Source organism: Myxocyprinus asiaticus, chromosome 20 (assembly GCF_019703515.2).
Source record: "Myxocyprinus asiaticus isolate MX2 ecotype Aquarium Trade chromosome 20, UBuf_Myxa_2, whole genome shotgun sequence".
In the NCBI taxonomy this organism is placed as follows: domain Eukaryota; kingdom Metazoa; phylum Chordata; class Actinopteri; order Cypriniformes; family Catostomidae; genus Myxocyprinus; species Myxocyprinus asiaticus.
In genome coordinates, this window is record NC_059363.1 from 24,563,604 (window position 1) to 24,579,791 (window position 16,188).

Below are 16,188 nucleotides of genomic sequence, written 5' to 3' on the forward strand. Positions count from 1 at the left end.
TACTGTGGTAACAAACTCTCACCTGTAAGGTGGCCTTAGAAGAAACCTGGGTAGATTGGACAGACTGGACCATGCAACACAGACAGGACAGAGAGGATTCACAGGATGACAAATACATGTGACAGACAGTTCACACTCATAAACAAAGACATTTGGGCATGGGAGGGGTTTCTTTGGCAGCTGGGTTTGTGTCTCATAATCATAAACTCATTAATTCATCTGCAAGAGGTGAGCATTTATTAAAGATACAATGGGTTTGACAGCTGGAGAGGTAGCCAGAGGAATTGTTTCAAAGAAATATTGTGCTCATGGCAAGTTTCATTTTAATAACAAAGAAATGAGCAAAGAAGCAAATCATTAACCTAGAGAAAATCAATATTAGTTTATGAATTCTAGCAGGGAAATTATCTAGTTATTATTCATAGCTTCCTAGTCTTATATTAAGAACATCATAGTAAAGTCAATCACTGCTTTTATGTTACATCAGAACACAGAAACACCAAGCAATATGGCTTCTTTATTGCAGTCACATCACTCAGATTACATCTGTTGTATTTACTCCTACAAGGCTAAAAGAAGCTTCCTTTTATTCTATGAAGATTTTACAGTTTTATTACATCTACTCTGACATTTATAAACCGAGTCACACTGCATTGTTTCTTATGTCATATCCGACTTAAAACTCTTTCAGGCTCAGCAATATTTATCATGAACTGATAAAATGAACTGAGTTGACCTTTATAAGACAAAACCATTCACTGTTATCTCAGGTGTATTTGCATGCACTAGATGAACATATTTTACACTGACAGATGATCCACAAAGTAAAACAATCAAGGCATTATCCTTTCTCCTCAACATGATGCATACTGTATGTTACCAATGTGATTGATGTGTAACATCTAAATTAACATGTTTTATTCGTCAAAAATATTATCTACGGTAATTTCACCGAATCAGCCTGACTACTTTAGGTTACAGCAACGAAATATATTTTTTAGGGTTACATCAAGTAGAAATAGCTCTGTGAGGTAATTGGAGAGTAACACTTTTTACAGTGTGCACAGTAAAAATGCTAACTTGAAATTGTGCTGCTCAAGGTGATACCTAAATTTACTGGTTTGATTCAAGTTAAAAAATACTATTTAACATCACTTAATCAACCTGACTATATTAGGTTATACAAACAAAACTAATTTTAAGGGTTAGATCAAGTAGAACTGGCTTCTTCTTACTCTTACAACTTTTTACAGAGTAAAAGGACTGTTTTTGAGATACTCGTTAAATTTAAGTTGATATGTTTTTATCTTCATTTCTAATTTGGAAAGGTCTTTCGCTATTTGTCAACAAATTATTGGATTCCTAAGGCTAAGATAACTCTGATATTTGTCATATAATTATTGACTAACAGATAAATGTATGGCCTGTTAGTAAGTTGTAGAAGGAACTTCTACACAGAGTGGTCTGACAAAGAGAGTAGCATATACCCAATATATTAAAGGGTATAAGGCAAAGTCTTGAGCTTTAGTGTCTTACCTCTTGGTTGCTGGTGTGTTGTTGTCCTTCTTGGAGCCCAGGGGAGATGGTAGTGTGCCACCCTTCTTTGGCAAGACAGTGCCATTATTGACCGTAGGCCTCAGGGGCAAGGCAGCAATCATGGGTCTAGCTAAAAGATGGGAGGACACATGGATAGAATTAGATATAACACTGCAATCACAAGTAGAGTATTTTAATTCAACACTGAAAAAAAAAAAAAAAAAACATTTTCTTAATTAGTGTTTTTGTCTTAAAACATCCTTAAAACAATATAAATTTACATGAGAACAAAAATGTGCAAAATAAGACTTATTTCTACAGAACATGCCTTGGATTTTACAGTTTATATTGTGTTTTTCTTACACCATTGGAGAAAAAATTATTGTAAGCATAAACCTCACTAAGTTGTGTTAGATGCAAGTGCTTAAAACAAGAACAATTAGCCTATTTTGTGAAAAAACAAAACAAAATATAAATTAATTCAAGAAAACAAGTATACTATTAATATGTCCTGCAATTTAGCTTCTCAAGTACTGTAAATGTATATTGTTATAAGTAAGCAAACCAATTAATTTCTAATGCCAAATTTTAGATCAGTCAATCAATTTAGAGAAAACTGGAATAGACCACATGCCTCTACAGAGTTTCAGAGTAAGTTCTTTGCAACAAGCAGCAGATAGGTTGTGCTTCCTAAAACTGTCCCATTAGAGTTTGAGCCCTCAATAAACTCCATAATAATGCATTTGTGGTGCACAGACATCCTGGATAGAGAATATATTTTTTTGTGCCTTTCAAATACTTTCTGTACTAGTGCATCCACACATGCAGTGTAACTGCTGACTGGGGATATATAGAATTTCCTTTATTTACATTACCCTACAAGTCTGCATTATTAAATATTCATCACTGCAGAGTTGCCTGGGCTTTTCATGTTCCCTTATTCTGTGTAGATCAATGTGTAGTGTGTAGGCAGCGACACAGAGATACAGTAGAGACAGATAAAAGAAAGAATGTGGCGAGAGAGCAAGTGAGAAAGACAGGAGTTTTTGTTTTTTTTTCTCAAACAGATCAGCCTGCATGGAGTGTCAAGTATTATGCAGCAGCAGATCACAAGTCATCTCACACATTTCAAACAAGCAGAGAGGAAATGGATAAAGTGAACGCGTGCTATTTGAGTCAAACTTACATTCCTTTAACAGTTTAATGGGGGAGTCTGGGGCCCCAGGCTGACATTTGGTAGCATAAATCCATGCAGATTGGCTAATTTGTGTCTCACACTAAGAATGAGTGTTTTTTAAAACCAAACTTTTCGAGCAGTAAAGAAATGTGACTCTAATTATCCACCTTATCCTAGAGTTCATAGGATTATGAGGTTGTGATAAAGGTTTGTGTTGGGCAGATAAAGGAGGAAGCGAGAGCCGGTTTCCACAGTTCACGTGAGTCTGTTTTATTAATGAATAAACAGCAATCGCTTTTCAGCTTCACTCAAGTAAAAAGTCAGCTTTTCTGCTTCACACAACAAAACTCTCTTGGGTAACAGACATGAAGACTCTGGTCTGTCTTTCCCTCTCTCTGTGGACTGGCCGTTTTTTATCTCCCCCGACCCTCACTGTGAACAAAGAGATGGCAATTAGCCACAATTCATCTCTGATGGATGTCCTTACCGCTTTCTCTCTCCCCAGACAGGTGCTCGACCACGCCCTCACCTCCACATACCCCCACCACCTGACTCAGGCTGGGGGAACCGTCCGGACTGCCCCCCCTTTTCTGTAGAGGAAGTCTGTGACAGCCATCTGTGCCCCCAGTCTCTGGACCACCTCGAACTTAAACGGCTGGAGTGCCAAATACCAATGGGTGATTTGGGCGTTGGCATCTTTCATACGGTGGAGCCATTGGAGCGGGGTATGGTCCGAACAGAGGGTGAATGCCCATCATGAGATCAGTCAGTGGGCTGGTGACATCGGAAAAATTGGGCACAAACCTTCTATAGTAGCCTGCTAGCCCCAGGAACTGTCTCACCTCCTTTTTGGTCTTGGGTCTCGGGCAGGTCTGATCGCTCCAGTTTTATTTATTTGGGGTCGCACCTGCCTGTGACCCAAGTGGAACCCCAGATACCATACCTCCACCCACCCACCCAACTGCGCACTTCTTCGGGTTTGCTGTGAGCCCCGCTCATCACAGCGACCTCAGAACAGCCCGCAGATGCTGCATATGCTGCTACCAATCATTACTATAAATAATGATATCATCCAAATAAGCAGCGGCATACAGAGTGTATGGTCTGAGGACTTGGTCCATAAGACACTGAAACGTAGCCAGAGCCCCAAACAAACTGAATGGAAGAGTCACAAATTGGTGTAACCCAAACGGTGTGGTGTCTCACGGGATATCAGCATCAAGGGGATCTGCCAATATCCCTTTGTTAAATCCAGTGTCAAATAAAAATGAGCCAAGCCCAACAGATCGAACAGTTCGTCAATACGAGGCATTGGATAACCATCAAATTTCGACACCACACTGACTTTTCTATAATCCACACAGAACCGGACCGAGCCATCGCTCTTAGGTAACAGAACCACTGGGCTGGCCCAATCGCTATGGGATTCTTCTAATACCCCCATATTGAGCATGGCCTTTAATTCTTCCTGTTCTACTTATTTCTTGTGTTCGGGTAATCGGTAGGGACGACTACATACCACTACCCCTGGGGTTGTCTCAATGTGGTGTTTTATGAGGTTAGTGCGGCCAGGGAAAGGTGAGAACACGTCAGAGAAATTGTTTTGCAACCTGGCAACCTCCATATGTTGTGATGGCGAGAAGTGATCTCCACAAGGGACTGGGGTGAACTGATTGGCTTTTAGATTCACCTCCGGACCGAGCTCCTCCCTCTCCGGAACAACCGTCACCAAGGATACAGGGACCGCCTCTCTCCATGGTTTTAAGAGATTGGGGTGGTAAATCTGACGTGCCCCGCCCCTATCCATACGCACTACCTCATAATCAATTTCCCCGACTCACCGTGTGACCTCAAAGGGCCCTTGCCACTTCGCGAGTAATTTCGAGCTTGATGTGGGCAGCAATACAAGTACTTTATCTCCCTCTGCAAACTCCCATAGCCGAGCTCCCCTGTTATATAGCCGGGAGTGATGTTCTTGAGCCTGTAGCAAATTCTCCTGTGATAGTCGCCCCAGTGTGTGGAGTTTTGCTCTCAGGTCAAGAACATACTGAATTTTATTTTTGCTTCATGAAGGTCCCTCCTCCCAATTTTCATTCATGAAATCTAACATGCCATGGGGCTTATGCCCATATAACAATTCAAACAGGGAAAACCCCGTGGAGGCTTGCGGGACCTCTCGCACTGCAAATAACGGGTTCGAGCCACTTATCCCAATTCCGAGCATCTTCGTGTACGAACTTACAAATCAGATTTTTTAAGGTTTTATTAAATCATTCCACCAAGCCATCCATTTCTGGTATATGCTTGTCGATTTAATACCCAATAATTCGTACAGCTCGTGTAGTGTATGTGACATGAACGTAGTGCCTTGATCAGTGAGGATTTCTTTCAGAATCCCCACTCTGGAGATTATTCTGAATAATTATTAGTAGCAACACTACGTGCTGAGATGTTGCGAAGAGGCACTGCTTCTGGGTATCGCATTGCGTAGTCCACCAAAACCATCACATTTCCCGATTCACAAAGAGAGAGAGAGCGGGGCGAGCCGGCCCCCAGGTACATTGCTAAATGGTCCTCCGCCAACTGTACTGCATCATCCAGTGACACCAGGCAGTGACAGTGGACCCACTCCACTGATCCTTTCAGTAGTTGGGAGATGAACTGCTCCAGCACCATGAGATTGATGACTTGCCCGACGTCACAGGGCTCCTCAGCCAGCACCCATTGCCGGCAGGCGTCACGGAGCTGTTGAGCGAAGGCAAACGGGCAGCCGACATCGCTCAGCATCAGGGACCAGGTGCTCCTCTGGACTGCGGCCGACCAGCAGCAAGATGGCTTTCTTCAGCTTGGGATACCTCAGGAGGTTGTCAACCGGGAGCTGTTGGGCCGCGAGTTGGGCCTCGCCTTGTTGGGCCTCGCCCTCACCTCCACAGAGGTCTTAGTAAAGCTTTGTTTAGCAATCAAGATACTGAAGTCAGCAAGCCAAGAATAAACTCAGTCTAGGATCTAAAATATTAAATTTTAACTGATAAGGAAATGTGAATGTGTAGATTTTTAGTTTTGGATTCAATTTAATCTGGACCTGAATTTCAGTAAGCACACTGACAAGTGTCTTAATGACTAAGTTTACATGGACACCAGAAAGCAGCTTATTGTGAGAAAACAGTGTTCTGGTTAACATGCACTGTATAAGAGTACTCTTTACTCCTGTACACATGCGGATCGGTAAGCAGCTTTCTCCACAGCAATGTAATTTTCCCGTGACGCTTGTGTAAATAACAAACATGGCATCCAAGATAGACTTTGCTATTTTATTCTCCATTGCTTCGCTTTATTTCCAGATATTCCAGAGTTGTTGCTCTGTTTGTTTCCTTCACTTTCTATCGCAACCTGCAGCTTAATTGCACTGCAATAGTGCAGTTTCCCTCCTACGTAAAACTCTGGGATTTCCCCAATGTACAAGCGCATATACAGGTGCATCTCAATAATTAGAATGTCGTGGAAAAGTTCATTTATTTCAGTAATTCAACTCAAATTGTGAAACTCGTGTATTAAATAAATTCAATGCACACAGACTGAAGTAGTTTAAGTCTTTGGTTCTTTTAATTGTGATGATTTTGGCTCACATTTAACAAAAACCCACCAATTCACTATCTCAAAAAATTAGAATACATCATAAGACCAATAAAAAAAACATTTTTAGTGAATTGTTGGTCTTCTGGAAAGTATGTTCATTTACTGTATATGTACTCAATACTTGGTAGGGGCTCCTTTTGCTTTAATTACTGCCTCAGTTCGGCGTGGCATGGAGGTGATCAGTTTGTGGCACTGCTGAGGTGGTATGGAAGCCCAGGTTTCTTTGACAGTGGCCTTCAGCTCATCTGCATTTTTTGGTCTCTTGTTTCTCATTTTCCTCTTGACAATACCCCATAGATTCTCTATAGGGTTCAGGTCTGGTGAGTTTGCTGGCCAGCCAAGCACACCAACACCATGGTCATTTAACCAACTTTTGGTGCTTTTGGCAGTGTGGGCAGGTGCCAAATCCTGCTGGAAAATGAAATCAGCATCTTTAAAAAGCTGGTCAGCAGAAGGAAGCATGAAGTGCTCCAAAATGTCTTGGTAAATGGGTGCAGTGACTTTGGTTTTCAAAAAACACAATGGACCAACACCAGCAGATGACATTGCACCCCAAATCATCACAGACTGTGGAAACTTAACACTGGACTTCAAGCAACTTGGGCTATGAGCTTCTCCACCCTTCCTCCAGACTCTAGGACCTTGGTTTCCAAATGAAATACAAAACTTGCTCTCATCTGAAAAGAGGACTTTGGAACACTGGGCAACAGTCCAGTTCTTCTTCTCCTTAGCCCAGGTAAGACGCCTCTGACGTTGTCTGTGGTTCAGGAGTGGCTTAACAAGAGGAATACGACAACTGTAGCCAAATTCCTTGACATGTCTGTGTCTTGATGCCTTGACCCCAGCCTCAGTCCATTCCTTGTGAAGTTCACCCAAATTCTTGAATCGATTTTGCTTGACAATCATAAGGCTGCGGTTCTCTCTGTTGGTTGTGCATCTTTTTCTTCCACACTTTTTCCTTCCACTCAACTTTCTGTTAACATGCTTGGATACAGCACTCTGTGAACAGCCAACTTCTTTGGCAATGAATGTTTGTGGCTTACCCTCCTTGTGAAGGGTGTCAATGATTGTCTTCTGGACAATTGTCAGATCAGCAGTCTTCCCCATGATTGTGTAGCCTAGTGAACCAAACTGAGAGACCATTTTGAAGGCTCAGGAAACCTTTGCAGGTGTTTTGAGTTGATTAGCTGATTGGCATGTCACCATATTCTAATTTTTTGAGATAGTGAATTGATGGGTTTTTGTTAAATGTGAGCCAAAATCATCACAATTAAAAGAACCAAAGACTTAAACTACTTCAGTCTGTGTGCATTGAATTTATTTAATACACGAGTTTCACAATTTGAGTTGAATTACTGAAATAAATGAACTTTTCCACGACATTCTAATTTATTGAGATGCACCTGTACATGAACGTGAGGGACAATCGATATTTTATAATGGTGTGTACAAATGGGTATAATTTATAGTGCATGTGATTTTTCCACTGTACTCCCAGAAATGTTGAATTCTTTTAGCTGTGTTGACTTGTTGTTGAGCTCCATACTATGAGGTTTGTTATCCCTGTCTGTTCCACACATGCACACTCTTCAAACATCCATCAGAATGGTGCTTATGCGTTTACATGGCCACATTAAGCTGCATTCTATGACAAAAACCTAGGTGTGTTAAACTGCATTCTCTTATTCCCTTAAGTGAAATTAGGGATGTATGACATTTTGGTGACCATACTGGTATTGGCCAATATTTTATTTATTTTGGGCATCTTTTTGACTGGGCCAATATTGGACAAAGATAATATCAGGATTTATTTGATCAAATTCAAAAAGAATAACAGGAATAACAAGGTCAAATGGGATAGACCTATCATATTGGCTATCATACTGGTTAGTAGCCATAACATATAAAATAATTATAAGCTATTGGTATCAGCCAAAATTTCTATATTGGTGCATCACTAAGTGAAATATAACCTCTCATTGTGCTGGCCCAAAAAACCCTGATCATGATCATGCATTTCTGGTGCATGGATGCAGGGCACAGTTCCAGTGATATCATTATACTATGCTCTCTGAATTAGTATATAATCACTGACAAGTGAGGCGCCCCTCTGCCTACCTGGCTTCCCAACACTGCTGTCAGAGGAGTCTCTCCTCACTGCTGCTTCTATACAAACTCACAGTATAAGAGGACAGTTGAGATGAGGGGAAGAATAGTAGCAAGAAGAAGAGGAAGTTCAAGAGTAAAAACAGAGGAAGAAGTGGAAGAAAATGAAAAAGAGAAAGTTGAAGTGGAAGAAGAAGAGGAAGAGGAAGTTGAAGAGGAAGAAGAAGAGGAAGAGCAGGAAAAAGAGAAAATTGAAGAGGAACAAAAAAGAGGAAGTAAAAGAGCAAGAAGAAAAGTACAAAGAAAGAGGAAGTAGAAGAAGAGGAAGAAAAATAAAAAGTTGAAAAGGAAGATGTAGAGAATGAGGACATTGAAAAGGAAGTTGACGAGGAAGAAGAGGTAGAGGAAGAATGAGAAGTAGAAGAGGAAGTTGAAGGGGAAAAAGAAGAGGAAGTTGAAGAGGATGAAGAAGAGAAAGATAAAGAGCAAGTAGAAGGGCAAGAAGAAAGAAAAAGAGGAAGAGAAAGTTGAAGAGGAGGAAGAAGAGAAAGAATAAGAGGAAGTTGGAGCAGTAGAACAAGAGAAATAATAAGAGGAAGAAGAAGAGAGAGGAATTGGAAGAGCAAGAAAAAAGTAAAAGAAAAGATGAGGAAGTTGAAGAGGAAGAATAGGAGGAAGAAGTGAAAGAAAAGACAACGTTAAAGAGGACGAAGAAGTTGAATAGGAAGAAAAAGAGGAAGTTGAAGAGGAAGAAGTTAAAGAGGAGGAAGAGAGAAAATGTCCTGGTTACTTTCATAACCTCTGTTCCCTGATGGAGGTAACGAGACATTGTGTCGATGTAGTGACACTAAGGGTCACTCTTGGGAGCCCCAAACACCTCTGATTTTGAAAAAAGGCCAATGGGAATTGGCGAGTGGAATTTGCATGCCACTCCCCCGGTATAAAAGGAGCTGGCTCGCAACCAATCATTCATGTTTTGTGCTGAGGAGCCGAGACAAGGTCCCGGCCATTTCAGTGAGTAGTTCAGTGTGGCAAGAGGGACACAACGTCTCGTTCCCTCCATTAGGGAATGGAGGTTCCGAAAGTAACCAGGACTTTCCATCTGTCACTCATTCGACATTGTGTCAATGTAGTGACACTAGGGGTCCCTGTACGAAACGCCACAATAAGCTGAACTGTGTTATGTGGACTGGCGGTGTGAGACGGGCAGACCGCTGTGTGCCTCGAAGCCAGCGCACCAGGCCGTCACTTAACCTCCCCCAACGCTCTTATGAGCATCGAATAGTCCTTTGGGAACAAATCGACTTGCCCAACAAATAGGGACAGGTTAGCCCAGCCGTGGCTTCTTTTCCTCTTTTTTCTCCCCAAAAAGAGTGGAATTTTGTTTACCAGCTGGGGGCCATAAGTGTTTACATCGAAGACACCGTGGAGACACCCCGGGAGGGGGGGGGGCATTTTGAGTGGAAATACGTCACATGGTCTTACCGAGTCTTGTCGGAAGTATGTCATGTGGAGAAGTCCCATGATAGGTCCTACCTGAGAGGGGAGGAACTCTACAAACACGGTGACCGGGGGCAGGGAAACGATTTAGCGGCAGATATATCACATGGGGTCACCTATGGGGAACCAGTGCATGTGGAGCACCTAGCCCCATACAGGGCTTAGTTAGCACATGTACTGGGCCGGCAGCGAGTTTCTCCGCAAACTCGCCTGCCACAGGGCAAAGGAGGAAAGTCATCCAGGGATCACAACTTGTGAACACGACTGGGTGTCAAAAGTGCACGTCTTCACCTCAGGGGAGGGGAAAGGCGCTATGCGCAAGCGATACACCAGGCCAGCTGTCCTGGAACTCACCTGCTCGTACCTGACAATATACGGGATGAGACCGGCTCAACCCGGAGATTGTAGAACTTGCAAAGGTGTTGGGTGTTGCCCAGCCCGCTGCTCTGCAGATGTCTGCCAAAGAGGCACCACTGGTCAGGGCCCAGGAGGCCGCCACACTCCTAGTAGAGTGGGCTCGTAGCCCCACGGGTGGCGGCATGTCCTGAGTGTGATATGCCATCACGATGGCGTCAATGACCCAATGGGCGATCCTCTGTTTGGAGACAGCGCTCCCTTTCTGCTGTCCGCCAAAGCAGACAAAGAGCTGCTCAGAGCTTCTAAAGCTCTGCGTGCAATCCAAATAGATGCGTAAAGCACGCACCGGACACAGCAATGCCAAGGCTGTCCTCCCGGGGCAGCACTTGCAGGTTCACTACCTGATCCCTAAACGGGGTCGTAGGAACCTTGGGCACATAGCCCGGTCGGGGTCTCAGGATCACGTGAGAGTAGCCCGGACCGAACTCCAGGCACATTTCGCTGACAGAGAACGCCTGCAGGTCCCATACCCTCTTGATAGAAGTGAGCGCAGTCAGAAGGGCAGTCTTTAAAGAGAGTGCCTTAAGCTCAACTGACTCCAGGGGCTCGAAGGGAGCTCCCCATAGACCCCGAAGGACTACAGAGAGGTCCCACGAGGGGATGAAGCCGCCCGGGCAAGCATGGTTGCCAGCTGCGGTTCAGGCTGCGGCTGGGCGACCGCACCCGAAGGTGGGAGCCCAGTTGAGTCCTCCACATCAGACTGGACAGCCCACTCTCCGATGCTGCAATCGAGAGCTCATCCACTTCGTGAGTGCCGAAACGAGATCGCAAACTCGCCCTGAGACGAGCCGGCGGTCTCATCCAGCGGGGCAAACGAGCGTACCGGGGAATGGGAGGTCCGTGGGGAGTTACCCAGCAGAGTGGCTCCCATTGGGGTCCCCAATTCGCCCCCAGTGCTAACCGACGCAGCCTCAAACCCGTAGGTAGAAGGACCGAGGCGGGGAGCCGCTGGGGTGGTCTTTCCCTTTAATGAAGGAAAAACCATGACCGTAACGTTGCCATGGTCACACTCTCGCAGTGAGAACATGACCCATCCACTAATGCTGTCTCCACGTGGGCAGCGCCCAAGCACGTAAGACTGCGATCGTGGCCATCGGAAGCGGAGAGGTAACGACCGCAACCAGGAAATACACACAAACGGTGAGGCATCTTTAAAAAGATGCTCTCCGTTAATGCCACTCTTTTAGAAGGGAAAATATACTCTTTCAGTAGGAAGAATATACTCTTTTAGCTGCTGAAATGCCCAGGGGCGTTCTCTGCACTTCACCAGTGCAAGAGAGGGAAAAGCCACTGTAATGCGCCATAAATCCAACAGCTTTTCGAGGTGAATGGATTGGCAGAGTAATTCAGCTCGCTGAACACAAACGCTTGGCTCCGAAGAGAAAATCTGAATGAGTGGTTGCGAGCCAGCTCCTTTTATACCCGTATGTCCGGGGGAGTGGCATGCAAATTCCACTCGCCAATTCCCATTGGCCTTTTTTCAAAATCAGAGGTGTTTGGGGCTCCCAAGAATGACCCCTAGTGTCACTACATTGACACAATGTCGAGTGAGTGACAGATGGGGAACTGGAGCTAAACCATTGTAGGATGGAAAAGGAAAGCTTCTGTATAAAGGTCCACAAGAAATAATTGGCATATTCTAGCAAAGCAATTAGATATAATGTAAATCCCCAACTGAAAACAGAAAATTTCACAGATAGAAAATTAAAACCAGTTGTCGTCTACCAGGTGACATAAGTTTGAGCTACAGGGTGTGTATGTATGTATACATGGTCTTTAAATGTAGAAAAGCTAATATATGTGTGCGTGTGGTACCTTTGGTTGGTCCTTTTCTGTTGAGCATGGCCTGTTGCTCCTCTGAGATGTTCAGTCTCCTTACCACATCAGCCAGTGCCGACTTGAGCAGCTGAATTTCATCCTCCTGCATCTGAACCCGTTGCTCCAGGGAGGCGATCCGGTCCGTCACCTCCATACTGCTTGCTGCCGAGGCACTGTCATCTACAAAACACATGCAGATGATCCTCAAAAAACACAGAAAACTCATGCTGAAATAATGCTGCAACCATCTGATTACTTAATTAGCAAGGCAATCATAGATTTAGAAAAATAGATTTCGCTCAGAGTACCTAAAAAATATTTATAACAGTTATTTAAAAGACATTTGCATATACTTGCATATATTTGCAAGTCTTTTATTTAAGGTTTCTCTTCTTATCAAGAGCCATTTTGTCTGTGCACTGTTCTTAAATTGGTTTGTTGGAGTTGAAAAAGTTCTTAATGTTACATTATACTGTAGGTTAAAAAGGTCAATGGGTTACAAAGGTGGTTTTCTGAACTACACAAAAAGGAGCACTCAGACTAAGCCACACATAAGTGTTCCATCTAGTGTTTGTTTACATAAAAGATTAAAAAAAAAAACAGCACTGATGGACCCAAGACTGGATTCTGTGTGAATGGCTCTTTAAATGTGCATTGTTTAACTTAAAAAAGGTGCTCCAATGGCATCAGACTGCAAAGCCCTTTTTGGTTTTCTTTGCAAACTTTATTTTTAAGAATATAAAATATAAACAGAAACTATGCCTCCCATCACACATCCCACTTTGCTATTATCCTGTCCATTCCAGTTTAATGCCACCTGATGTGACCAGCAATTTTCATCCAAAAATCTCATTCAGCAGGGAGCTTTTGAAAGAGTCAGCGAAGGATGGCCTAGCATGTCCTAACATATCAACACTCCAGAGAGAGAGAGAGCGCCATTACCTAACAGCTGCTGACCCTGAGAAAACTTACTCTAAATCTCTCTCTCGCTTTCTCTCTTACCACATAACGGACCAGTTAACTGTTTGTCAGGTGATTAGATGGCTTTGTAACATCAGTGGTATGAAACATTAATGAAAACTAGTGCTCAAAACCCCTCCCTTTGAAACTGATTATAAAATCTTCATTAATAATGCACTGACAGGAAGCAGATGGTAATTAAAGCAGTAAAAAAAAAAAAAAATTTTTTTAAAAATGGCACTGTTTTTTTAATTTTATTTTTATGAGACTCGTTCAGTTGGGTGTGTCATTAAAACTACATCTGTTGGGATCTTGCTTATTGCACATTATACTTACAGTAATATCTTTTTTATATTATGAAAATCTGTGAAGTTCAGGCTGAGGACGCTTTCTTGTATGTGGAAAATTCAAGGCTGGGGAAAAGAAAATCAAAGAAAGAAATGCATCATTCAAATCTACAGGGAGATCCACATTACCATTAATGTGGTTTATATTAGGCAAAATCCTGAGCTACTGCTGAGTATTGCTTTATTATTCAGTACAAGTAAGTACTCAGTAACTGTCTATATTGTATGCTGTATTTTATCAGGCTGCAAATCATGTAATGAAATAACTGACAGACTTCTCTTTGGACTGACAAAGCTGTGTCAGTCAGTGGTTGTTTATTGGTTCTGCTAAAATGCATTGGATTAATATCACTATTTAAACTCAGTGAATATGTTAGTTACGGAATGAAATTCAGTCACAGTGTTGCAACTATGAATCATATCAGCTTGAATAATTGAAAGATGGGAACCTTCAGGCAAAATAAAAAATGAATCTAAAACTGGAATTTAGATAAGTACCTTCCTTTGCAAACATTCAGTCACCAAATGTTTCTCAACATCAGCTGAGCTGTATAATTATGTACACACTTCAACACACCAGCTCAGCTCATTTAATGGCCTCCAGCCATTCCACTTAAAATTCAGTTGCTCCCCTGCATAAGCGATCACAGTTATTAATGTTCAGTGGTGATTAATCGCCTGCTGAAGATAAGCCTTTTATGCAACACTATTTCACCCTGTCAGGACAGTCATGTAACACTCAGATAAAACAAACCTGCACACAATAGCTCACTTTTCCCTTAGACTTTCAAAGCCATTCAAATACTTTGTAAAGATGATCCACAATTAAGTAATTTGAGTCAAAGTAATAAGGAGCAATTCAGCCTTTTTATAATGAATGCATTATGCATTATGAATGCAACTGTGCAATTATAATCAAGGGAACATGAAAAAGCAAAAAAACCGCACACAAACTTCAAGACAAACCCGTCCGACAAATAAAAAATGGCTACTAATAATTAGAGCCGTAAATACATGCTGTTTGCAAAGAAATTGCAAATGAAATTAATAATTGATCGAGGCCTTCCCACAGCTACGACTGAATCCTGCTTTTCAAAAGCTCAGTGGGGAGATTGTTCTATCTTCTCCAAGTACAAACTCAGTTTTCAAAGCTTTTGAAGCCGCTGGTGACACAGTGGGCAAACTACAATCAAAAGTGATCATCCCTATGCCCTACTCACTCCAGAGGACAAAGCTCTTGATGTGGGTACTCTGAAGAGAGCGTGGCACTACAGTTTGAATATACCCTTCACTAAAAGTCTTGTAAAAGGGCCCTTTGTGAAAAAAATTTATTTCTTACTTTTGTTTGGAACAACACTTCGAATGGCATCCCCTTCCTGAAGTGCCCTTCAAGGGCGCAAAAACCAGTTTGGAGAATGCCCATAGTTAATAACCAGCATAATAAATGACTGTCACTTCTACTCAATAGCCTAAAATGGCACCCCTTTCCCTTTCCCAATTCAAACATTTAAGCACCTACAGCAACTACAACAGTACAAAATTGCACATGAGTTCTTGGCAATTGAGCATGCAAACACACAATTAAGCACATATTTAATTATATTGCTTCTAAAACGCTAATGCTCTCCATTGGACTCCTCAGCTACGCATGACTGCAGGTGTGAATTAAGGAGGGAGTGTCCTGACCACACTAAAAAGCATTAGCAGGAATATATCAGTGCAGCATGAGTGGGTACAAACTGGAATTTTGTTCCTGTTCATATAGTAGAAAGACAGAGATTGGCAGGCATCCATATCCACCAATGAACTGCTCAAACTAAGGATACACTTCCTTTTCCATTGTCTCTTTATCTCTGTCTTTCACCCACTTCCTCTGAATTTAATCTCATTCTATTTCAATGTGTTTTGATTGGATTAAATTGGACATCAGCTCATTTCTGGCTTAATGTTTCACTGGAAATGGAAACTGTGTTCACTATAAAACTCATCCTATCTCATACTATCCTAGCTAGATCTCATCATTTAACGGGGCAAGTGAACTGCACATTGAAATGCATATAAACACATCAATGTGCATAGTAATAATATTTAATATTTAAATAATAATAATAAAGCTTCATTGAATCTTTGAATAATGAGCGTGCATACAGACAGAGGGGCAGGTTAGAACATTTTGGTGGATTATCAAAGCAAAATGAACTCTCTTTAATGTTTTGCTCAAAGCGCTGGGTCTGATTAATAATGCATCTTTAGTCTCTCACTGAGTCTGAACCTACTAGCTGGCTCACTAAAATGCTGAATCAGCCCATAAATGGGTCTCAACAGCAGCAGGGAACAAAGATTTGTATGGATTATCGTTACGCTGACAGTGAATGTCATCATGTTTCGTCACTTTGGAGGCTTGTCTACCCATAAAATGAAGCAACCCAGTCTCATGAAAATTCGTACATAATTTACGAGTTGGCTATTTCGTATGATTTCGTTCGAGTTTGTTCATATAAATTTCTACGATTTCATCACGTTCAAATACCCGGATGTCTAATGCGGAATTAAGTGCGAGTTTCGCGGACGAGGCATTAAGGACGTGCTTATTAATATTATGCCCTTACCCAAACCCCTTATCTAAACCTAACCGATCAGTAGTGTGTTTAAACATGATAGGAAGCTGTTGTGTGTGACAGAAGCAAGTAA

The 16,188-nt window shown here is 42.2% G+C and overlaps 1 protein-coding gene across 8 annotated transcripts in view; it reads right to left on the bottom strand.

The window, feature by feature from the left end:
* Nucleotides 1-16,188, bottom strand: part of LOC127410877 (echinoderm microtubule-associated protein-like 1) — an 84,672-nt gene that overhangs the window by 26,057 nt on the left and 42,427 nt on the right. For 4 of the 8 annotated variants that reach the window (XM_051646097.1, XM_051646095.1, XM_051646094.1 and 1 more), the window contains exons 2-5: nt 12,188-12,370; nt 8,468-8,515; nt 1,537-1,666; nt 23-64 (exon numbers count right to left, since the gene is read on the bottom strand). In XM_051646097.1, the coding sequence (XP_051502057.1) occupies nt 23-64; nt 1,537-1,666; nt 8,468-8,515; nt 12,188-12,370 (403 nt within the window). The remainder of the gene's footprint in view (nt 1-22; nt 65-1,536; nt 1,667-8,467; nt 8,516-12,187; nt 12,371-16,188) is intronic. The other 4 variants (XM_051646101.1, XM_051646100.1, XM_051646099.1 and 1 more) reach the window with 3 other exon arrangements.